The sequence below is a fragment of the Cebidichthys violaceus genome, unplaced genomic scaffold (assembly GCF_023349555.1).
Source record: "Cebidichthys violaceus isolate CVI_PGR_0920_01 unplaced genomic scaffold, fCebVio1.0.p SCAF_49, whole genome shotgun sequence".
Classification (NCBI taxonomy): domain Eukaryota; kingdom Metazoa; phylum Chordata; class Actinopteri; order Perciformes; family Stichaeidae; genus Cebidichthys; species Cebidichthys violaceus.
Window position 1 is genome coordinate 1586399 of NW_027176694.1, and position 23137 is coordinate 1609535.

General features: G+C 42.2%; 1 protein-coding gene across 1 annotated transcript in view; it reads right to left on the bottom strand.

Moving 5' to 3' along the window:
• The window catches only part of LOC137887215 (zinc finger protein 236-like), a 45991-nt gene that overhangs the window by 13461 nt on the left and 9393 nt on the right, over positions 1–23137 (bottom strand). The window contains exons 7-25 of the mRNA XM_068730045.1: positions 20131–20253; positions 19391–19564; positions 18433–18613; positions 17669–17941; positions 16715–16918; positions 16499–16631; positions 15146–15406; positions 14746–14978; positions 14204–14290; positions 12024–12163; positions 11137–11240; positions 9249–9400; positions 8401–8577; positions 7615–7927; positions 6507–6610; positions 5507–5941; positions 2874–3019; positions 385–616; positions 91–282 (exon numbers count right to left, since the gene is read on the bottom strand). Coding sequence (XP_068586146.1) covers positions 91–282; positions 385–616; positions 2874–3019; positions 5507–5941; positions 6507–6610; positions 7615–7927; positions 8401–8577; positions 9249–9400; positions 11137–11240; positions 12024–12163; positions 14204–14290; positions 14746–14978; positions 15146–15406; positions 16499–16631; positions 16715–16918; positions 17669–17941; positions 18433–18613; positions 19391–19564; positions 20131–20253 — 3664 coding nt within the window. The remainder of the gene's footprint in view (positions 1–90; positions 283–384; positions 617–2873; positions 3020–5506; positions 5942–6506; positions 6611–7614; positions 7928–8400; positions 8578–9248; positions 9401–11136; positions 11241–12023; positions 12164–14203; positions 14291–14745; positions 14979–15145; positions 15407–16498; positions 16632–16714; positions 16919–17668; positions 17942–18432; positions 18614–19390; positions 19565–20130; positions 20254–23137) is intronic.

The following is a 23137-nucleotide window of genomic DNA, read 5'->3' on the forward strand; positions in this document are numbered from 1 at the left end:
GTGAAGAGACAAGGTAACTGTTAACAGCTATCCCTTTCTATGCTGTTGTTGATTTCTATTTTTGGACCTGCATTATTAGGTGCTCCATACCTGATATGGTGAGGGTGATCTCCTGAGGGTTTCCTGCTGCATTGCTGGAACCAGAAGCTGAGGCCTGGGCCTGAACATGGGCAAGGGCTTGAGACAGGCTGGAATTGTTGATGGTCAATGTGATCTCCTGTCCACTGGCGCCTCCCGTTACCAGTCCAGAGCTGCCTAGGACATGGCTCAGGTCCTGAGAACCTGCAGAATCCACAGGAAAGCGTAGATCAGCTATTCAGCTCATAACAGAAGAGTGTCTTGCTTTTTTTTGCTCTTTTCTTCCACTGATGCCACCATACATACCTGTGGCATCCTGATCAGAGAGGCTGGCCATTGTGACCTGAGTAGGTGTGATGGCGGAGGACTGCAGGGCCAGGCTGGTCAGCGGGTGGATAACAACGTTGGCAGACACCGAGGGGTCAGCGGCGGACATGAGCTGGTTGCCGGAATGGGAGACGAGGCCAGTGTCGACGCTCAGGGGTTGAGAGAGGAGACCGCCTTGTTGCAAGGTCTGCTGGAAGAGGGTGTGGTCAATCTGGAAGAGAGAGGACTACTTCAGATGAAGAGGAAGGAGAGAGACACTTGTAGAAGAGTATGGCCACAGCCTAAGGATTCATGGTTGCTTTTGATCTTTTGTTTCAGGGTCATTGGGGAAAATTCCACCATATGATACTTGGCGATATCATTTTTGGCCAACACACTTTCTTTGAACCTACTTATATGTCCTATCTTTTTTTGGGAGGCTTCTTTTGAATATAAGCCTGTATATATTTCTGACAAAGAAACTTATTATGTGTTTTGATGGAAGATATGAACACTATCTGAACTAATTTCAATATCCAAATCATATCAGTCCGCCACACAAAAAAAAAAAAACCCTGACTGGATAGGAACCCCAGATCAGATACGTTGAAAAAACAAAAATGTTTAAATTCATTTTACAGCTGACTGAATAAAACTCATCATTGGCTCCCACTGCAGCAGCTTTAGGACTGTAGTATTTCTCTTCTACTAGACTGCTCATTTGGTTTAGTGCATATACGCTCACTAGACATATTATGGTAAAAAAAAAAAACACCCAACCTTCCATTGCACAGCTACTGCCAAAAGATGCCCTGGACAAATTCCGGGGCATCATAACAGTGCCACTAGAGCAATGCAGCTGCAGCAAAAAGCAACTCATTAATAGTTGTTGAAGCCCTCTCCTAACCACATCATTGCTGCTCTGAAGACATATGCATAAAAAACTAAACTTTTATCCCCCGGTTAAATCTCCAAATTACTAATTTATTAGGCAATGTTGACAAGGTGGTTTTACATTTTAGTCGTGTAAATGAAATGTACAAGTCCTTTATTAGGAACTACCCTACCTGAAATAAAGATGACGATACATCGACCCATCCAAGAAACATTATGCACAAACTAATCTGTTTAATTGAGTGAAATGGTTCGGACAAGATGATCTGCAACCCAGGAACACTTTTAAAGCCGACTGCATAATTCGTCTTCTGCTCTATTAAATCATGAAAATTACGAAAAGGCAAGGTGTGCAGCTTTGTGGTGTCATTTGGGAAATAAGTTATCAAAGCCTTTTCACTGACTTAGACGGCATTAAAATAAGAATTAAGAATTGAAACCACATATTTCATTAATCAAAGACCGTGGTAACATTCATTTGGCAAATTGCATTCACAGAATATTAATGCACTTATAAACTTACTAACTCACATGCTATTTTTCAAGAAAGAGTTTATGTGTGTGTCTCAGTAAATGAAGATTATTGGCTAATGCACCCATGAGAAGCATTGCAGCAAACTACAATGATTCCCATTCCATACACGCTTACATGTTATGTTAATTTTAGGTTTTGTCAATGATGTTGCCTACTCCTGTATTTGAAGGTTTGGGTTCAGTTATTTAGGAAATTAACACATGACAAAGAGATTGCTTCTCCTAATTGCTCATCCAAGTGAAGGTTGAAGACATTTGATTACCCACGATAAAAAAAAGGCCACAAAGCACAGGCTTGATTTTCTCATAAAATACAGTAATAAAAGGAAATCACAGGTGCTTATCGCTCAGTGTATTACAGTAGATGGTGGTCGCCGCGACACAGACAGGAGAAACAGACAGGAGGAGAACCAGAGCGGAAGCCAAGCAAGGTACTGCTGTGGACGGATGCCGCAGCAAAACATATTTAAAAAAAAAAATGATATCCGTTTACCTGTTACAATGGTTATAGAATACTTTCACCATTTGCCATCAGACAGCCCTTTCTGACGGGGAACTGAAGCCGTTATCTATGCTCTCTTCAAGGACACCATACTCCTTTGATAAAAAACAGTCATTTCACTTCACAACTCCCGTGTTCTGCAACGTAAAATTACTGTTTTTGAGGATTCTGGTGGCTTTGAAGAGAGCATTGATGAATTTAACGGCTTCAGTTCCCCACCAGAAAGGGCTGTCTGAAGTGTGAAAATATTAAAAAACATGGCGTGCATTTAAACTGACGTGGATGTTTTGTGATGGGCCTTTCTTTTAGCTGCCCTTTGTCCTACATTGCTCTCCTGTCTTCTTCTCCAATCTGGGGGCGTGTCTACTGCCATCCACTGTAGGTAATACGCTGACTATGGATAAGTAGCTCATACAACCCCACTTCAGAACTACCCGAACTATCTCTTTGAGGTCATGGTGATGACATGCATGGGTAATAACAACACAATGCTCGGTAGCTGGTGTGTGTGTGTGTGTGTGTGTGTGTGTGTGTGTGTGTGTGTGTGTGTGTGTGCAACCTGTAGTGTGATGTTGTTGATGTTGCTGGTATCGATGCCAGAGATCTGGACGTTGGGGCAAACCAGGTTGGCGGGCGTCAACTGCAAGTGGATGCCGTCTAGCGTGGTCAGGCCATCTGGAAGAGACACGGTCAGGTCTCCTGCAGCTGCAGCACACACACGCACACACACACACACACACACACACACACACACACACACACACACACACACACACACACACAAAGACATATTTAGATATTTCACAGTTTGCTATTAGTTCTCACATTTGTGCTAATGTTAAACCCTAATTAACCTTCCAGGCAGCAGAAGGAATACAAGTACAGTTTGTCCCAGCTTCAAAATGTGTGTGCATTATATAAATAGCATGTTGTTCATGCCGGAAAAATGAAAGGCTACAACCGTTTTCTTCTCAGACAAAAAATAATAATAATGAACTCACTGCAGTGAATAGGAGGGTTATGGCAGGTAAATGAACAAAATGCAATGCCTTTCAAATTTAAAAAACGGAATAGGGAGCTACTTTAATGGTGCCAGACGACGATGACCCTGGAGGCGCACACAATAATCAGCTTATGTCAAAGGCCAGATGTAAAGGCGTGACATACAGTCCATTATATGCACTGCTAGGCCTCTGAGCTATGGAAATGACCTGATGGTTTCTGCTGGAGCAAGAACATCCCTGAAGTGAGGGTATTGAATATCTCATGAATAAGTACTGCCAAGAGATTGAGAGACAACAAAGAAATGATTTCAGTTGTTTCCCAGATGATGAAAGGATAGAGGTTTTTGGGGAGAGGTTTGCCTGCAGTGTACTACGCGCTTCCACTACCACTTTCCTCAAAAATGCTTTAAAAAAAAAAAAAAGAAGAAGAAAAGAAAGCGAGAATGAGTGAGAATGTTAAAATCTGGAGCGGTAAGCTTGAAGACGAACGCAGTGACTGGAAAACCTATTTAGCTCCAACTTTTGTGCTGCGGGAGCCGTGTGGGGGAAAGTCATTTGATGGCTGCAAACCGTAGCCAGACTTCAGTGAACACATTTTACTTTAATGAACGTGAGTGTTCTGGAGAAGGTGTGTGCTCAGCGACGCATTCAGAAATCACAGCTGCTCTGTAACACCCTTATTAAGCATTTACGTAGCATTATGAACCCAATCGAATAAACAATTGCATTGTTTGTTACAATTTAGAAAACTGTTGTTTCAGTTTTGTGTACTACAAAGAGCACATCTTGAGTTCACACTTTTTCAGTGAATGTTACAAAAACTTTCCATTAAAGGGTTTGTTGTGAATAAGGACCGTCATCTAGAATTCTGCCAAGCTGTTAAATCAACATTTAATGCAGCAAAACCTGTGAAAGCCGAAAAATGATTGTTTTATCTGCCTCAAAAAGGCAGCTGAGAGGAGTACAAACATAAAACGAAAAAAGCAGATTCGTCTTGAAAATGTGATCCTGTGATGTTGGAGGAGAGGGGTTACACAGAAGGTGGCTCGTGCTGATAAAGCACCTTCCTCCTCAAAGCATTTGCCACATCAGGCATTGTGTTGTAATCTATGTCGTGCGGAGCAACTGGCAACTGATTGCCGACTGACTGACTGACTGACTGACCGGCCGTCCCTGGAATTGATGATGATCGCTGCGTTTCAGTCACGCCCACAAACGGCGGTGAATTAATCATCGGCCTGACATTAAAAAAAAAGTAAGTGCCAAATTAAAATAAAATATGTTGTTGGGTCATCCATAACGCCACACAGCGACTCTTTGGGAAAGTAAAATTCAGTGCTTTGTGCCTGCTGCCTGCTCTGCATCCATCGCAGTAAAATATGCAAATGTTCTTCTCAGTGTTTCACAGTGTTTATATTAAGGGGGAGTCCCACACCCCTAATATAAACAGGATAAGTTCATTTTGTTTAATTTTATTTTCTATATAGCGCCAGATCACAACAGAAGTCATTTAAGGTTCCCTTTCCTATAGAACAGGTCTATGAACAAACTAAATAGCCTTATGTTATTCATCTTATTTACACAACGGCATTTCTGTCTCTACATGGTCCAATTTTCCTCTGCTCTCCGTATCGCGCACGCCGTAGTTCGCACGCACACACACACACACACACACACACACACACACACACACACACACACACACACAGGTGAGCACACTCCCACCAGCGGACAGAGAGCGCGCGTCGGAAAATATGTTGTGTCATATGTGTGTCAACCAGCTGAAAAGCAGACAACAATTTCTGCGTTTTTTTTTTTAAACGCTCCCATGTGGTGAAGATGGCAACACTCGCTCTCCTGCGAGTAGCAGCCGGAGTAGCTCTCCTGCTCCGGGTCCAAGTACAGAAAAGTGCCCAAGTGCACCAGATGACAGGTTTTGACTCAGCTTGGCTTGGAAATACTCCCCCTGGCTGTATAAGACTAATCTTAGTAAGTAAGTAAGTATGTAAATAAATACATAAATACATACATACATAAATAAATAAATATCAAGAGGCTCTGGAAATGTTCTTCCAGAAGCCCAGAAAGATACACTGCAGTGACAAAATGAATTGTCATAAAAAGAATTGTTCCGATGTTTTAATTACAAGCTATCATTGGTACCGTGTGACCCATCCATAAGCCCTACCTGACATGGAGGCGGGCAGGATGGCTTGTCCAACCAGTCCCGGTTGCAGTAGATTCTGGTCAAACTGCCCTGTCAGGACTTGGTTGGCTGGGAGGTAAATGTTGGGGTCGGAGTTGGACGTTTGCAGCAGACCCACGGGTTGAAGAATGTCTGAAGATGCCGCCTGCTGCCCCTGGCCCAGTCCCACAGCCTGCCCAGTCTCTGGGTCCTGACCCTGACCGGTAGATGAGGCAGACCGCTTGGACCTGCGGCTGTCGAGGCTCGGCCGGAAGTGGCACTGGATGTGGGTTTTGCGGTGGCCCGAAGTCCTGAAGCGGAGCTCGCAGAAGGGGCATTTGAAGGGCTTGGAGCCGGTGTGGAGGCGCATGTGCACCTTTAAGCTGCCCTTTGTGGAGAAGGAGGTGTTGCACATGTGACAGCTGAAGAGCTTCTGACCTGCAAAGATACAGTAAGGAGAGTGAATAAGACTTGTTGCTCACAACTCCAGGCTTCACCAGCTTGTTGTCTCTCTGTGTTCAACATGTCAGAAGTCCTCTCCGTTCTTTGAGTAATATGGATGTTGTGATGTAACTGTGATGTAACTGTCCTGATAGGTGATAGTATCAAACAGCATTGAAATTTAAAGGAAAGCCCCAAAAGAGACTGCAATCAGGTCAGCAGGCTTTTATTTCACTTCTTATCTCTCTGCAGTATTTAACAAGGTTTCAATACAGTTGGCCTGGAAACCATTGCAAAATGTTGAACACATTGTGATAAACTCCTGCTGAAGAAATAGTTCAACTTTTTGTGAAATTGGCATATTTGCTTTCTTGCTGCGAGTTTAATGAGAACATTGATTTGAGAGAGAGTGGGTTCGATCTACCTAATAACACATTTCCCAAAATGTGAAACTATTCCTTTAAGTAATCTAAGATTCCACTTCTTCAAACACCCCAATGTTCCATGAATTCCACAACCAGTAGGGACCCTGTAGGAGAGTAAAAGGACGTTAAGCTCTGACCTGTATGTGTCTTCACGTGGCAGTCCAGGGTAGACTTCACTGTAAAACTCTTCCCACAGTCGTCACACTTGTACGGTCTTTCTCCTGTATGGATCCGAATGTGCCTAGACATTGAGGCAGGTCGTCAAAAGGAGCACGAGGACAGATGAGAGATTTAAAAGTGGACTCCAGATATGGACGCTTCAATAATAAATGTGGCTCACTGATGAGTGTCTGACTTTGTTCGGGAGAAGACAAGTCAAAGCTCAGTTCAAAAGAGAAGTGGCCCAATAATGTGGCCCAGCTTCTGGAGAGATTTTAAATATATATAGTTTCAATTATATATATATATTTATTTAAAACAATTCTTTTCCTTAATCCGAAACCATTTCAAAGCTAATTTCTCAATTTCAGAATGGCCGAGTGTATTTTTTTTTACTGACTCTGTCATTTTCCCACTTTTCATCTTTAATTAGGAAGTCGGACACATAACCGCCTCTGTTAATTGCATGGGGAGTTTGGACGACCTACGACACTTGATTTAATAGGTCCATATGTTATCTATATGGGTACAGTATTGTAAGAATGATGGTGTGGGGGAAAAGGTTAACTGACATAAATGACATCTGAGCAGCTTTATAACATAATGTACAGAGTGTAGTTCTGCCAGAGTCTCTACTACCGCTGTCTATTATTAGTATTATTAACTTTTTCATGTTACTGTTATAATAGCCATGGTGACAGGTCAGAATGTGTTTATAACAATATAATAAACATAAGTTGGCAGAGTGTTGCTGTTCAAAACGCTTTAACCGAAATCTGTTTAGTTACACACTGATCTGGGGTCTAATTTCTTTGTTCACTTTTTGTCGGACGCAGAGACAAAAGTGTTTGAAATGATTTGTGTCAAACTGAAGTACATTTGGAAAGCTTTTAGGAGGCTCACAATGCCTCTCGTGGTGTGTATAGTTGTCTATAACGAAGGTGGTGGGTGGATCCATATCAGCCGCAATCGTGAGAATAAGACCCGGGTTGAAAAATACTAGAATTTCCTTAAAGTGCTCGTATGCAGTGTATTCATTGTAAACGTTGCGTCATTGAGACCGTGGCAAGCTGACGTGATCTTTACCTGACCAGGTCACTGGGCTTCTTGAAGCTCTTGGGGCAGAAGCTGCAGCAGTTGGCAAACTTGGGCTCTGTTTCCAGTTCCACGGCCTTGTCTTTGATCTCGCTGATTCGATCCCTCTCGGCCGCCGACTGGGCGAGGATCCGCTCCGACACCGAGGCCTCCTCGCCGGGATCTTTGGCCAGCTCTGCCGCCTGCTCCTCGGTGAAAGTGATGATTTCCAAACCCCTCCTCTTTGACTTTTGCTCCCCGTCCTCGTCCTCTTCTTCTTCTTCCTCCTCCTCTTCCTCAACGTCTTGACTATCCAGACCTATAACTGTGAGAATTGGGGTCTATTATCACGATGTGTATTTGGGTTACACTTCATGCTGAGTAAATCGAAACACTTTGCATGTGCGAGTGAAGAATATACACTCATACCAACAGCAGGAAATCCCCACACACACACGCACACACACACACACACACACACACACACACACACACACACACACACACACACGCATGTTACTTGAAACCTCTGATTTTTTTTTAACTGTAGTGTAGAAACAGTTCAAAGAAAAAATCAATCTGTTGCATACTGTTAGACTCATTTTCACCGTTCTCTTCTTTTTTAAAAATTATTTTCATCTCCCTAGATATTTGGATACGTTTTTAACGTTTTTAAACTTTTTCAAACAACCTTCCTAACTATGGAAATCCAATTTTAATTTGAATGAACCTGTGTGTAAAAAAAAAAAAAAAAGTGTAATATAATGACACGTCTAAATATTGTCTAGACGTCCTTACTTTGATCCTCCACAGCATGCTCCTTTTTCATATGCTTTTTACACAGCAGGCTGGTCCTGAAGCTCTCGTCGCACATGGAGCATTTGAAGGACTTGATGTGGATAATCATGTGACGGTTCAGGCTGCCATTGGTGGTGAACGAGGCGTCGCAAACATTACACTTAAAAGGCTTCACTCCTGTCAGCGAGAGATGAGAGAGGCAGCGTTTCACACAGTGTCTGCAGGTTGCAGGAAGTTTTATTTGAACGTTTTTAGGGGGTTTTACTAGAAAAAAATGGTTTATGAACCACTTAAAAACCAAAAATGATAAAACTCCATAACCTCATTCTCATACCGCTAATTTACATTATGTTTAAAGTCCCTAAAAAGAAACTTTAATGTCAATGAAGCATTGTCTGTATCTACCTTTCATTTAATCTTCAAAACTAACACTGATAACCGATTTTAAGACATTTAGGTACTTTGTCAAACCTTCATTTCATGACCTTATGTCTATTATGGGACCTTGGGTATTTTTCTTTTTCCAATTGCTCACATATCTTGGATTTATACAAAACACAGTAGCAATTGTGGGACGAAATAGCGTAACAATTCCTGGAAGTTTGATTCAAAAGGTTTTAATTTGTAACCGTGGTGCGAATGCAATGCATGTCCAGGCTTTTGGGAAGTAAGGCAATTAACTTCGTTAATCACAGTGTGTCATTTGGATTTCAATCATTTAAATATTCCAATTTAAATACAGTGGAATATGATGCAGTGTATATTTAAAAGTGCCTGTAACCTTTATAGGCTTTCAGTTTGTAAAATCGTATTAATTTAGGGAGACATTTGGAGATTTCCCAGCTCACCTGTATGCGTGTTGAGGTGGGACTTCAGCACTCCAGCGGATACAAAGGCTCGTCCGCAGAGATGACATCGGTATGGTTTCTCCCCGGTATGGGAGCGCAAATGCTGCTTCAGATGGCTTGACTTTTTGAAGCCCTTATTACACCAACTGCACCTAAAAAGGAAAAAAAAAAAATCTTTGTTGCTATTATTTACAGTATGATTTGATGATAATCTGACAGACCAGAACATGTAACTATCTACTATACAGACACATAACACAGTGGGCTGACGGTGGACATGGTTTTTAATGGAAACATAAATAATGGTGTAAACTTTCACAAAAAGCTTTCTTTAGGGAAAAAGTCCCTCTACCTTTACCATCATCCCTCACTAGACATGCACAAATATTAAGCTGATGTCGGGGAGGAAAACATAGCGTGTGGTAATGATCAAAATTGGTTTTGCTATTCCTCTCCAAAGCTCGTTCTTGTCAGAGTGGTACTAATTCAGGGTGAAATATCCAACTACGTATGATGCAGAGGACCTAAGATTATTTATTTCATTCTAATCAAATCCCATGAATGAATTAGAATAAATTCATAAAAAAAAAAAAACTTCACAAAGTTGTGAAAAAGTTTCTTTGTAGGTCTGATATATAGAAAGAACAGTGACCACAAGACATTAAGGAGACGCCTTAGATACCTGGGCAAACGTGAAAGTACCTCTGGGGCATGTCTCTACATGCTTTATGGGGGAAAAGCTTGAAAGGAAAGATGCTGATAACAAACATCAGGTAAAGGGTATTAAAGACAGTCATTTGTGAATGCTGTAAACAACGCCTTTCTTTTCCCTCGTTTCAGTGTTTATGATTGTGCCTATCATTAACAGAGTTTCTACAGGAAGTATCTGGTATTAAATGATCAACACAATTTCAAAATTTAAGCAAAAAGTTCTTGACCTACTTGAGGCCCAACTCTCCCACCTTTATACCCGGCTTAGACCTGCTATCAACCTCCACAATGATCAATGATAGAGGTAACTCTCACTAGCCCTTTGAGACAGAGACTGACTAGCAAATGCCAATCATCTGGCAAAAGGGGTTGTTTGGTCAAGTAGGTGACTAAGACAAAAGACAAAGAGGAGGCCAGCAGAAATATCCAGAGATAGAAGAACCTGTTTGGATAGAAACCCATCTCTGCAGCACCACAGCTCATCAGACCAGAGCGCTGCGATGCAATCAGGCCTAAATGGTGGAATGAATGCCACTCCTGAGTAACCTGGAGTTTGCCAAACGGCTCTCAAAATACTCTGAGAGCATATTGAAAAAGATGTCCTAGTTTGAGTTGACAAGATTGAACTCTTTCGCCTGAATGCCAAGTGGTGAACACCACACGTCTGGTGTGAAACGTGGCTACGGCAGCAGCATCGAGTCACGAGGAGGCTTGATGATTGGTGAGATTTGAAGGGACATCGAACACACATTAAAAAACATCAGAGTTAGCCGAGATTCACTTTTCAATACAAATAAAACCACTCTGCCAAGACAACAGGAGCAGGTATGGAAAAGTCACAGGGCGTCCTTGAATGGCCCATCCAAATGCTAGACTAAGACCGTGAGATCAATGTTCACTAATGTCACTAATGAGTAGAACTACTCAGAGTTTGAAAGGATCCATAAGAAAAGACAGACAAAACAATGAAGGTGTGCCAAGATGGCAGACGAAGAACCAGAAGTTGAAACTCAAAGCTGAAGAGGTGGAAGTACTTTCTAATGCCACTCACACATATACAGGCACGGACACACACACACACACACACACACACACACACACACACACACACACACACACACACACACACACACACACACACACACACACACACACAATACATAATTTAGAAGTTAACCTGTAGGCTCTCTTGCAGTTGTCCTCGCTGTCATCCTGGTAGTCCTGTGTTTCAGAGGTCAGCTGAAGCTCATCCTGACTGCTCTGCTGAAGAAGCCCATTTGTCTAGATGATCAAAGACAAATCAACAAAATACATACATACACATTAATGCAGATTGACATTGCCATTCATAAATATAATGTTACTTTCAAGAGTTTGTGTTTGATTCAGATATGTCTTCAAAGAAATAGTTCAACACTCTGAGGAATATTCAGTAACACTTTGGCCAAATACAAATAGTTAATAGATTATTACCAACAAACTATTAGTATCCATTTCATTCATCTTAAAAGCTGTTTTTCCTTCACATGAATGTTGTATATTTCTTGCAAAATGTATTATTGGAGTCACGAGTTAATCTTCTTGTTCAACAAATGTGAGCTGGACTAGATCAACCCCATAATTGCATTTAACTTGATATCAATTCATCACTTAACAAACCATGAGTGGACTATATATACACCTTAGCTTTTACACTAAATTCAACCACATGTATGTAAACATGAAGTTGAATATCCCTTGCATAACCAGTTAGCATTTGTAGATTTTCCTTTGGTAAAGTATACTGAGTATACAGTTTTAGTTTTTTGTTTATGGATATTTTGGAACCAATATGCAAATCTATGCAGGTACTTGCTCCAAAATGAAATGAAATGATCTAATCTATAAGTGGAGCCTGTGGTCTAAGTTCAATAGGAGTCAGAAGTCAGCCTCAAATATAATGACTAAAAACAATTACAAAACTGAATTATTTCTATTTATTTATTTATTCTAAATCTGAGAATTGAAGTTCAGATGAGGGCACGAGAGGGCTAGTGGTGCATGTGGAGGCCCAGGACTCCCCACCTCCGCACTGGGAACGTGGAGCAGATTCGGGGGGTGGTAGCTGGAAGACAGGGCCTGAGACTCCAGGGTGCTGGAATCCTGCAGCTGCTGGACGGTGGAGAACTGAGACTGACTGTAGCTCGAATCAGTGATGGTGAAGCCTGAAGGAAGCAGAAAGAGAATAATCAGTCTCTTCAAAGGTTGCTCGGACGTCCACTTCTTATATACAGCAAAAATAATAACTGCAAACTATGAAATCTCGGTCAAAGTATCCAACACGGCAAAACAACAGGCAGAACCTTGGCCCGTGAGCAGGGAGGACGGCGTTCATTGATTTTAAATGACTGAACTTGCACTTAACTGCCTGCAGCAGAAACATGCTCACATCATGTACAGCCTTGAGTCTGCTAAGCAATCTAATGTGGCCACAATAGATATTAAAGATCCAATTAATACATTTATTAAAAGACCAGTGACAAGAGAGCATTTAACTCCTGCTTGAGTGTTCCTGTAACCTAACGTGTTCATATTTAGACAAAAATATGCCTTTGGTAATCTTAAAAGTTTTATTTCATATTTACTGGCTTTCGGGTGCATCACTTATGATCTGCTTTTCTATTTATTAATACATTGATTGTATTAATATATAGTTTTTTATTTAGTGGCTAGGTAGCCTCCTGAGCTCCACTATTTTGTGTTGATTTGAGTGTGTTACACTATTGTGACAGTATATCGTTTAGAGTGTTGTCTGCTGTGAGTCGTCTGTGTATCTCTCGCTATGTGTTATTGACTGCATGGCCGACTAAACTATAGTTTCCTGTCAAAAGGATTCACATTTTCACATTTATTTGGCAGACGATTCTCTCTAAAGTGACAATAAATGCATTGAAACCAGAGGCTTTTAAATAGGTTATCTATCAAGAGCTCATTCATGGGTTGAGAATACTAAAACTATCCTTTGAAATTATGTGTTTAAATATTCAGTAAAAATCTAAATAAAAGGTTGTTTGTAATAGATGAAATTTAAAAATGTGTATTTGTCCATTAAAAGCTATGATTTCAAATTTCAAACGCTTTCAAATTGTGCCTACAACTGGATATTTCAGAACAAAAGTAACCACGGCATAACCCACAGCAGTTTGTTAGCAGCTTTGCAGTCTGGGGGCTCATTATTTATACATTCTGTGGCAATTTAAGAGACTCGAATTTTGCTGCAGACCCAGTATTTGAACCTTAAACGAAGCAGTGCACGTGCACGTGCACGTGTGAACCTGGAGCTGCAGCAATCAAACTAAGTGACAGTGGTATACTGAGGGTCAAAATATGATTAGCTGCTCAAGTTAGCCCTCGCCCAGCTCCTTCATACGCTTTGTGCCCCTGAAAATATGATGGCACTCAAGGCCATATAAGAACGATTACATTTCAGGTGTGTTCTGGACGGATACAAAGGCTGTAGTGCCTCCTGAGATGATGAAAACAGAGATCTACCAAACAGATGTTTGCTCTAAGGGTGCTATGCTGCCAGTGCACGCTAATCTGATTCCACAGAACCCCGGCTGCCAGCAACATTAAGTTGTGCCAACTGTCTGGGAATTGTGGTCGGAGCCTAGTGATTTAGTTGGTGTTGGAATAAGGCAGCGACCGTATGTTTGACTGCACCGCACTGGAGGAAGAGTAACACAATGCAGAGGAAGAAAGCATTGAGATGGTACCATCTGTGAAAGTGTCTTGTATCTCTCTCTGACTAGACTAACTGTTTGAATTGTATTGAGTCTGGCTTTTTACCCGCAACCAACAGCTGCTGAGTCCTTTGAGTGAAGCTGACAAAAAAAAAGAAAGTTGTTTCTATTGTTAATATTTGATTTCTTTTTAATGATACTCTAAATGTGCTATTTTAGCAGAAAACCCCTGCAGGGTAATTACTGGAATGATGAGTGACTTGCTGCAGCTCATCATCTATTCACTTTTCAATCAGAAAACATATGTCTTGCACAACAAGAGATGACAGTAAACATGTTTTACTTCCTTGTCATACATAGACACTAAATCAATAGTGTATCTTCATGCACTACAGACAAACGAGTTTGGAAACTTGTCTAAGGGAAGGGGAGGGGGGACAGAATGGAAAAGTCTGCATGAGTGAAAATTGGTTAGATAGAAAGTGTGTGTGTGTGTGTGTGTGTGTGTGTGTGTGTGTGTACCTTGTGTTAGAGCTTGCTGGTCAAAGGCAGGCTGGGGAAGTGTTGGTGTCTCAAACTGACTGATATTCTGAGTCGTAACATACGAGTCTGTCAACGCAAAGAAAGAGACAGAGAGGTTAGTGTGACACTCGCAAAGTCGGACAGAGAGGACATCTGAACTGTTCTGCACCTGGTTGAGGTCAAAAACACTAAGAAGAGGTTCATGACAAAATGATAATAATTGTATTATTGTGGGGAATAGGGGTTAGATTAGGTTTTGAGAACAATATGAACGTACTATATTCTATAGACTTGCATCTGTTAAACCTTTGTATGAAGGGTAGAATTGCAGCCTATGCACTATTAAAATGTCATCAAATATAGATAGCTGAGGTCAAGAGTACTGAACCTGACCACGAGACATGCATTTTCAAAACGGAGGTCGTTTTAGAAAAGCCAATTCTAAACTAGCGACAAAACGTTTGGTCCAGGGACCTTGGCCCTGTAAACAGTAGGCCTGTTCAGTAATCAATCTATGCTGTTGCCACGCAACTCCTGCTTACCTTCTCCTTGTACAAGGGGTTGGTCTGTCAGGGGCGCCTCCAATGTCACTTGTTGACTTCCATTCACATCCTCTGCCTGGCCCAGTCCCAGCATACTTTGCTGCTCTACTGAGGTAGCAGGTTGTTGCTGGAGGGAATCTCCCTCTATTTCCACCTGCATATCGTGGTCTACCGTGCCCCCTCCTAAGGGGTCATCTGTCGACTGGGGCTGCAGCTGTTGGGCCAGTTCATACCTGGTTTGGCAGAACAAGACAAGCAGAACCTTAGAGTTAGTATATTAGTGTTTTATTACATTCTTACTGGTTTGTTCATGACTTCCTTGTCACTGCATACTTAATGCTCCTTGACTATTTGGCAAAAAAAGTGCACAAAGAACACAATGACTAAGCCGAGCCCAAACCTGTGTGTCTTCATGTGCTTCCTGCAGTTGGGTGATGACTTGAAAGTCTTCTGGCAATAGGGGCACATGTAAGGTCGCAGGTCACTGTGGGTGGTCATGTGGCGCCGCAAGCTGCCGCTGGTGGTGAACGTGGTGTCGCACATCAGGCACTTGTACGCCTTTAGGCCTGAGTGGGTCCTGATGTGAGCCTTGAGGACTCCTGAGGAGGCAAAGCCTCGACTGCACTGCACACACTTGTAGGGCCTCTCTCCTGTGTGAGACCTGGGATGATAAAGGGAAGGCAACACTCGGCTAATTAGGCAGGAAACTACAGTTTCAGAAGTTTTAAGGGGGGCATAATGTATTATTAAAAATGTTCTCGCTAATGCTGATATTTTCAATTGAAGTGATATAAAATGTAGTAATATAATGTAAGCAAAACCTTTTCCCCAACATTGTTACCTCTGCAGAACATTTTGGAAAGTAGCCTAACTATGCATTTCTTGTCATGACAGTTTATTACTTGAATCAAATTCCGTGGTTATTAAAATGTTGCCGTTCCCGATCCATCAGTGAGTCGTGGGAGCTGTCACTGAAAACACTGCATGGACGACAGCACCATTATTTAGATTAAGCTCTCAACATTGAAAGGAAGAAAATTGCTGGAAGCCTGAAATAATACAAAGGTTAGACAGCTATTAGGCAATTCATCATTCTTAGAGCTGCTCTTTCATTGTTTTCGTTTTATGCATGACCGTCGAGGGTATTTTAGAGTCAAGGTGTCAAGAGCCATTGATGTAAAGGTAGATGTTCAACTGACCCCTCTCTAAGCCCCGCCCCTCACTGCTTCCCCTTAAGCTGCATGGAGCCCACACTAACTGCACTCCCTGCATAAATATGAACTAATTTCTGGGAGGGAAGCAGACAGAAGGGTCTACAATATGCGTTTGATATGAACAACACTGTTCCTGTAAAGCCGGGTAGGAATTAATTCACAGTTACAATCAATAAATAGCCAGATCAGCATGGGTATACATTTAGTATACCCATTAAGGACAAGGCTAAACATGAAGAAAACCTGGAAAGATTACATGAGAGTCTATGGAGCATCACAATCAGTAGGGTTCATCCTCTGGGGACTAGAGGTAAACCCACAAAAACGTGGGTTGGCATCAGAGGCATGACTGGTTAAAGTCATACTGGTCAAACAGAGGCACTGGTTGTTGGTGATGCCCCTCTTTGGTGGCCCCACTGATCTGCGATGTCCCCCAAGACTCTGTCCGTGGGTCATTTTGTACTCAATGCGTCCACAAAGTCACATTATCCATTAACAAAACATTCAATACCACTGGCAATGTCATAAAGAAGCGTCACCTGACATGCTGCTTCAGATGGCTTGATTTCTTGTAGGCCTTACTACAGAACTGGCACTTGTATGGTCGGTCACTGCCCACCACCTCAAGGTATTGTTGGAAAGCCAAGCGATGGTTTTGGGACGGGATGAGGCCTGTTGAGAAGCACACGTGTTCCTTGTGAAAAGACATTTTGTGCAGAGCCACACAGCGCGAGTCTGTCAACAAGTGCTCTTACCAAAGTCCGTGATGAGGATGGGTTCCTGCAGGGGGATATCTGGCAGAGGTAGGTTACTCTTGGACACTTTGGCTCTGTTGGATTTGCGGGGAAACTTGTGCTTCTTCTGCTGCAAGCTTTTGAAGTGAGAAGCAATGTGTGTTTTCCTGTGGCCTGATGTACGAAAGATCTTGTCACAGTGAGGGCAGGGGAAAGGACGCACGCCTAGGGAAAGCAGGGAGAAACAGCACTTTTGGAAAATTTGCATTTAGAGAATTAACATGATTCTGACATATGTACTTTGCTACAAACAGCAAAAGATTCCAAAGATGAGCTACAAGTAACACAAAATATATCTGAATTCACTATCCCTAAGCCAATCTAAATAAATATGAAACCCACACATAAACCAAAAATGTAAGCAAGCTCATATCATTTTATTTAATTGTTGTCTACAAAAGGTTACAACACCTTTCAGTTAGCAGGAGGCAATATGTACAAGGAAAAGTGACAAAGATATAAACTGCATGAGCACAAAAGCCTTTGTGAGAAATACAGCTGAGAACATATCTGCCGAAAAAGCCTTAGCTTAGAGCTAACACATAACCAAAGCTAAAGTAAACACCCAACAAAAACTAATGCACAGATGAACATAATTCATTAAACTGTTACAGTTCTGTTTGTTCACACTAATGCTGACATTTCATGTCCAGGGGGTGATTTATTTATTGTAATCTCTCTAAAAAAATAGGATGAAAGTACAGAATGACTGCAAACACGAGCGCAAATGAGGGCTCTAGCTGCAGTGGCACAAAGGTCCAGCTTTTTTCTAATTTCCTGCAAAATGAATCATAGCGCTGATTATGTTGGCATACAGAGGAACGAGCCAATACAGTGGAAAAAGGCGCATTCAAAATGTTGACTTTAGTCTGGCTTTAAATGCAACCCTTTTCACGACGGGGACCTGCTTCTCACCTGTATGCAGACGCATGTGTACCTTCATGCTGCCAGAAGTGGAGAAGCACTTGAGGCAGCACTGACACTCAAAGGCCTTGATCCCCGTGTGCGTTTTCATGTGTGCCGTGAGGGTGCTCTTGACAGCGAAAGCTCTGAAGCACTGTTTGCACTTGAAAGGCTTCTCGTGAGTGTGGATGCGGATGTGGCGCACAAGGTCGCTGGGTTTCTTGAACTCCTTGGAGCAGTACGGGCAGCCGTGCCAGCGGACGCCATTCTCCTCCCTGATGGAGCCTGTGAAAGGAAGACAGAGTGAAGCAGCCGTCCGGCGTTTCCGCCAGCCGACAGCTTGGCGCTCCAACTGAAAGCTGTTGCCCTTTATGAATCTTAGCTTTATAAATATTAAAAGACAGATTTTCTTATTTACATTGAACATCATCCAGCAAACAGAGATTGCATTATTATGTGAATGCAGATAAGAACAGCACATCTTTTAAATGTATTGCTCAAGCTGCACGTATTTAGTATACTTACTTAGTAAATAATGGAACTCATTCAATTATTGGAATCGGTAGATTTATGTGCTTTGCTTCGTAATCTTTTGTGCAAACATGGTTTACAAATTTCCAGAAGAGAGAAGTCACGTTTATGAATAATTCCGCTGAAAGGCAACACCAAACCCACTGAGCTTCAGCACTGATCCGTGAGGACTCAATGTCTCCTTTGATGATCGCCGTGACTACGATACAATGCTCGTGTGAACGTTCTGAGATGTTCCCTTCTACCTGGCATTTGAATAGGTTTCTTGAAAATGCTCCTTTTCTTCTCCCTGGCCGGTTTGTCGGGGCCGTGTGCTTTCTTGCTTTCTCCAGCAGCGCCGTCGTTGTTGTTCTGGTTCTGTGACTCTCGGGATGCGGCGTCGCTCTGCGGCTGGACCACACTCAGCCCACTGTTCTCCAGAGCTTGCTAAAGGGACAGAACAAAAAGCTGATCGGATACCACGGCTTAAAGAACGTCTTCATGTACTCAAGCTGCAACGAAACACAAACTTGATCGTCGAATAATCAATCGATTATTGATTGAATCAACTATTCGGATTGTGAATCACACAATTACTCAATGGTTCTTATTTAGCTTGAGTTTAGCTCTCCAACAGTACTCGTTTGTAAAGCTTCCTGGTAAAAGTCTATTATTTAACTGTCTCCTTTCCCCCGGACGAATAGTGTTTCCACAAGCACCAAAATCCCGCCATTCAGTCACCAAAAGAGAGAAAATGAGAATATAATTCAAACAAAAATGATTCCAGAGACTTTAAGTGAGTTCTTTTCATCTCCTCCTGTGTCCAAATATATTCCCACAGTGGGTCCTCCTACCTCCAGCCGAATCATTTCCACATAAAGGGTTCCACTAACTCGTAGGTCTAAAATGAAAGATGCTGATCTGTATGACGTTTATGTGGATTTATGTGCATTTGTGTGCTTCTGTGCCCAACTGCAAGCCCCTTACACACACAAAAAGACGAGGAGAATTTTCAGAATAAGTAGTTACTGTCCATCCTCATGTCTTCAAGAGTGCATGTCACGTTGATGGATTGGCGTTGAAGTGGCGCACTCGTTTAAGCGTTGCTGTAAGATTAACATTTGAATCATACTGCAGATTAGGTCAGAGGCATGCGATTCCCAGTGGGTCTATGGAGTCTTATTCTCGTCACGTAATTTCCTTTCCTTAATGTCCTTTGCTCACCTGCAGGATGTCCTGATTGAGGGCAGTTTCCATGGCAATAGCTGGCTCTGGAGGCTGGGGCTGGTCCGTGTCCCCGCTGACCTGCTCAGACAGCTCGAGAAGTTGCTGGATGACATCCGTCACCCCCTCGCCGCCCTCTGGTCCCCCAGGAACCTGACCCGTCACCTCTGTCTCCTAAAGGGAGAAGAAGAAGAGGGCGAACGCAGCGAGAAGGAGAGGAGAAAGAAGATGAGGAGCAATCTGACAAAGGGCCATTCACAAGATCACGACAGGCTGCAATTTGAAAGCAGGCGCTCTCTGAACCAAATGTTAATAAGTGTCTACATCTGTGTGAATCACTGGCACTTTGATTCATTAACAAAGACAACAAAATAGCATCATTATCTACTGATAAGGAATAAGGTAATGACGTCTTTGGCAAAGAAGCAATGGCTTATAAAGGATACCAATGATTTTGACTTGTTTGCACTAAATAAAGCAACTAACAAATACTTCGTAGGAAATAGTGATTTATTTACAAATGTGAAATAAGTATAATTGCATATTAAAACTAGAAGCCCTCTGTTTATCTGCTGTCGAGTATACCTGCGGTACCCTGTATCTGTCCCTGTGCATTATACTTATTCATCTCAATCACCAGGTCCAAAAATAATGAACAAACTTGGAAGTACTCAGCGGATGCTGGGCCGATTACAACCTTGTTGCTCATCAGTTCTGCAGCGTGCGTCTTGTCCGCTTACCGGAGTGCTTGAGGGCACCTCAATTACAGAGATGTGCATCTTGCTGATGTGGGCATTCAGGCTGCCCAACTTCTTGAAAACACAGCTGCAGTCCATGCATGGAAACAGTGGTACGCCTTTAGCCTGTCAGAGAACATAAAACACACAGACATTATCCCTGGCTGCTACGTGTGTGTTTTGCTGTTAATATATAAAGCTACCATCCAGTGACTCATTATAGTCACTGACAATCTGATATATCAGAAAGGTATGATCCTATTATCTCTATCTCAGTTGGTAGAATTCAGATGATTTCACTGCTTAGCTCGCTAAATAAATGATATACCTGCAAGGCCTGGGAAATGTACAGACTACTACAAGAGTACTAAAAATTAAAAACCTGACTCTTTGCTCTTGTTATGGGTCTAGACATGAAGGCATATCCATGTACGTAGCGACACAAAGAAATAAAGGTTATATGAATATAATTGCCTTTTTCCTGGTATTTTGTTCATCTACAGACTTCTGGAATGTACAACTTTGTTGGCGAGTGAAACGTTGTTAACTCGGGAATGTAGACAGAGAGTGAAGTTGGAGAAGGCAACAATGAGGAAAAGATCTTTACAGACATCAGGTCTGCGGAGATAGGAGAGACGGGAAGGATGACAGAAACCGTGAACACACTGTAGACAGGTGGGAGGTTTTTGGAAGTCATTGATTGTGCAAGAAAGGCTGAAACATATTTGGTTGTTTATGCAGCGAGGGAGATGTAGGGATAATGTTAAAGAAGCTGGGTGAAATTCATTATTTTCTTCAGGAAATTGAAGTGAGCATGTTTCGTGTTTATAAGAAGTGAACATAGTCACCGTGACGTCACCCTTCGGTTTGTGGACTACAAAAAACAGCATTTTCGTTGTCGCCGTCTTTGGTTTTTGGGACCAGAAGTGACACGAAAGGGTGGAGCTAACTACAACCAATCACTGAGTAAGGGCATTTTTAGGCAAACAACACAGTAACAATTAAACTTTCACGAACTGAAAACACACTAAAAAAGGGTTCAAGTTGTAAGACGAAAAACGCAAACAACTCCCAGACCGGACAACGCCGTGGCAGCAACCTGTCAATCACAAGGTAGCCACGCCCTACGGCACACCTGAAGAAATCAGTTGAGGTGGCGGCAGATTTATATTCTGCAGCGGATTTATGTGCAGACAGCGTTACTGTCTCAACATGCCTACACCACCCTACGTGACCGAAACACTTCGATGGATTGAAACCATCATGATTTTAGTTCCCTGGCTCCTGAGTACGCATCTGCTCATGAAATCTATTATGAAAAACGCCTGACCATAATTTATTCATAAAGTCAGTCAATCATAAGGACAAACTCTATGTGGAACAGAAAAGCTGAAGGACACTTGTGAAAATTAGATGCATTATTTAAATGGTCCTGCTGTTTGGATTTTCAGAAGTAATTCAATCAACCGACTCCATCATGGGCTTTTAGCATGGAATACACAATCATGTTTGCAAACAAGAAAGAAAAATAAAATCCAAACTGCAATGAGTTCTAACTAGGGGTGGAACGGTTCGGTTCAATATGACACAGTGGTGCCACGGTTCGGTACGGTTTCAATACAGCAAAAAAGCAGAAATGCCAAATCCTCGCTGGTGAGACTCTCAAGGGGTCTGAAGAACATGGCTCTTCATCTCCATTCAGTAGTGAGGTAATGTGTTACAGTCAGGTAGCTTTGAGATTGAAGAACATGGCTCTTCATCTCATTCAGTAGTGAGGTAATGTGTTACAGTCAGGTAGCTTTGAGTCTGAAGAACATGGCTCTTCATCTCCATTCAGTAGTGAGGTAATGTGTTACAGTCAGGTAGCTTTGAGATTGAAGAACATGGCTCTTCATCTCATTCAGTAGTGAGGTAATGTGTTACAGTCAGGTAGCTTTGAGTCTGAAGAACATGGCTCTTCATCTTCATTCAGTAGTGAGGTAATGTGTTACAGTCAGGTAGCTTTGAGTCTGAAGAACATGGCTCTTCATCTCCATTCAGTAGTGAGGTAATGTGTTAGTCAGGTAGCTTTGAGTCTGAAGAACATGGCTCTTCATCTTCATTCAGTAGTGAGGTAATGTGTTAGTCAGGTAGCTTTGAGTCTGAAGAACATGGCTCTTCATCTCCATTCAGTAGTGAGGTAATGTGTTAGTCAGGTAGCTTTGAGTCTGAAGAACATGGCTCTTCATCTCCATTCAGTAGTGAGGTAATGTGTTAGTCAGGTAGCTTTGAGTCTGAAGAACATGGCTCTTCATCTCCATTCAGTAGTGAGGTAATGTGTTAGTCAGGTAGCTTTGAGTCTGAAGAACATGGCTCTTCATCTTCATTCAGTAGTGAGGTAATGTGTTAGTCAGGTAGCTTTGAGTCTGAAGAACATGGCTCTTCATCTTCATTCAGTAGTGAGGTAATGTGTTAGTCAGGTAGCTTTGAGTAGTCTGTGACGTCCGGCCGTCTTTTTTCCACTCCAGAGTCGGGTCTCATATCCGCGGTAGGTGTTTGTAGCACGTGCGCTGCTGGTGGTTTTCCTGCTAAGCTAGTTTAGCGTAGCGTGCCTCTCTCCGTCAGACAGCGCGTCGTCTGTTACGTCGGTCGGGTTGCCATGTTGAGCGCAGAGGCTCCACCGAGAGAACATTACATTCCACACAATTTAAGCTTTTGCATTTTCCAAATACCGAACGGTTCAATACAAACACGTGTATTGTTTTTTGGGCTGAAAAAAGACGATAAAGTTTAAGAAAGGCCATTTGACCAATTGGAACCCCGAAAAGAACATTATTATATAATATTTAAATTACACATACAAAAACTTCAGGTGGCCTGGAACACAAGGACTGGAGCAAAAACAGCCATCAGATATGTACCCATACGCATAAATTCAACCTGACTGCTCATCATAGTGAATTTAGTGTGAGGCTTTGTATTCAGACTGAAGTCGAAAAGAAACGCCGTTAAAACGTTTGTGACACCAATT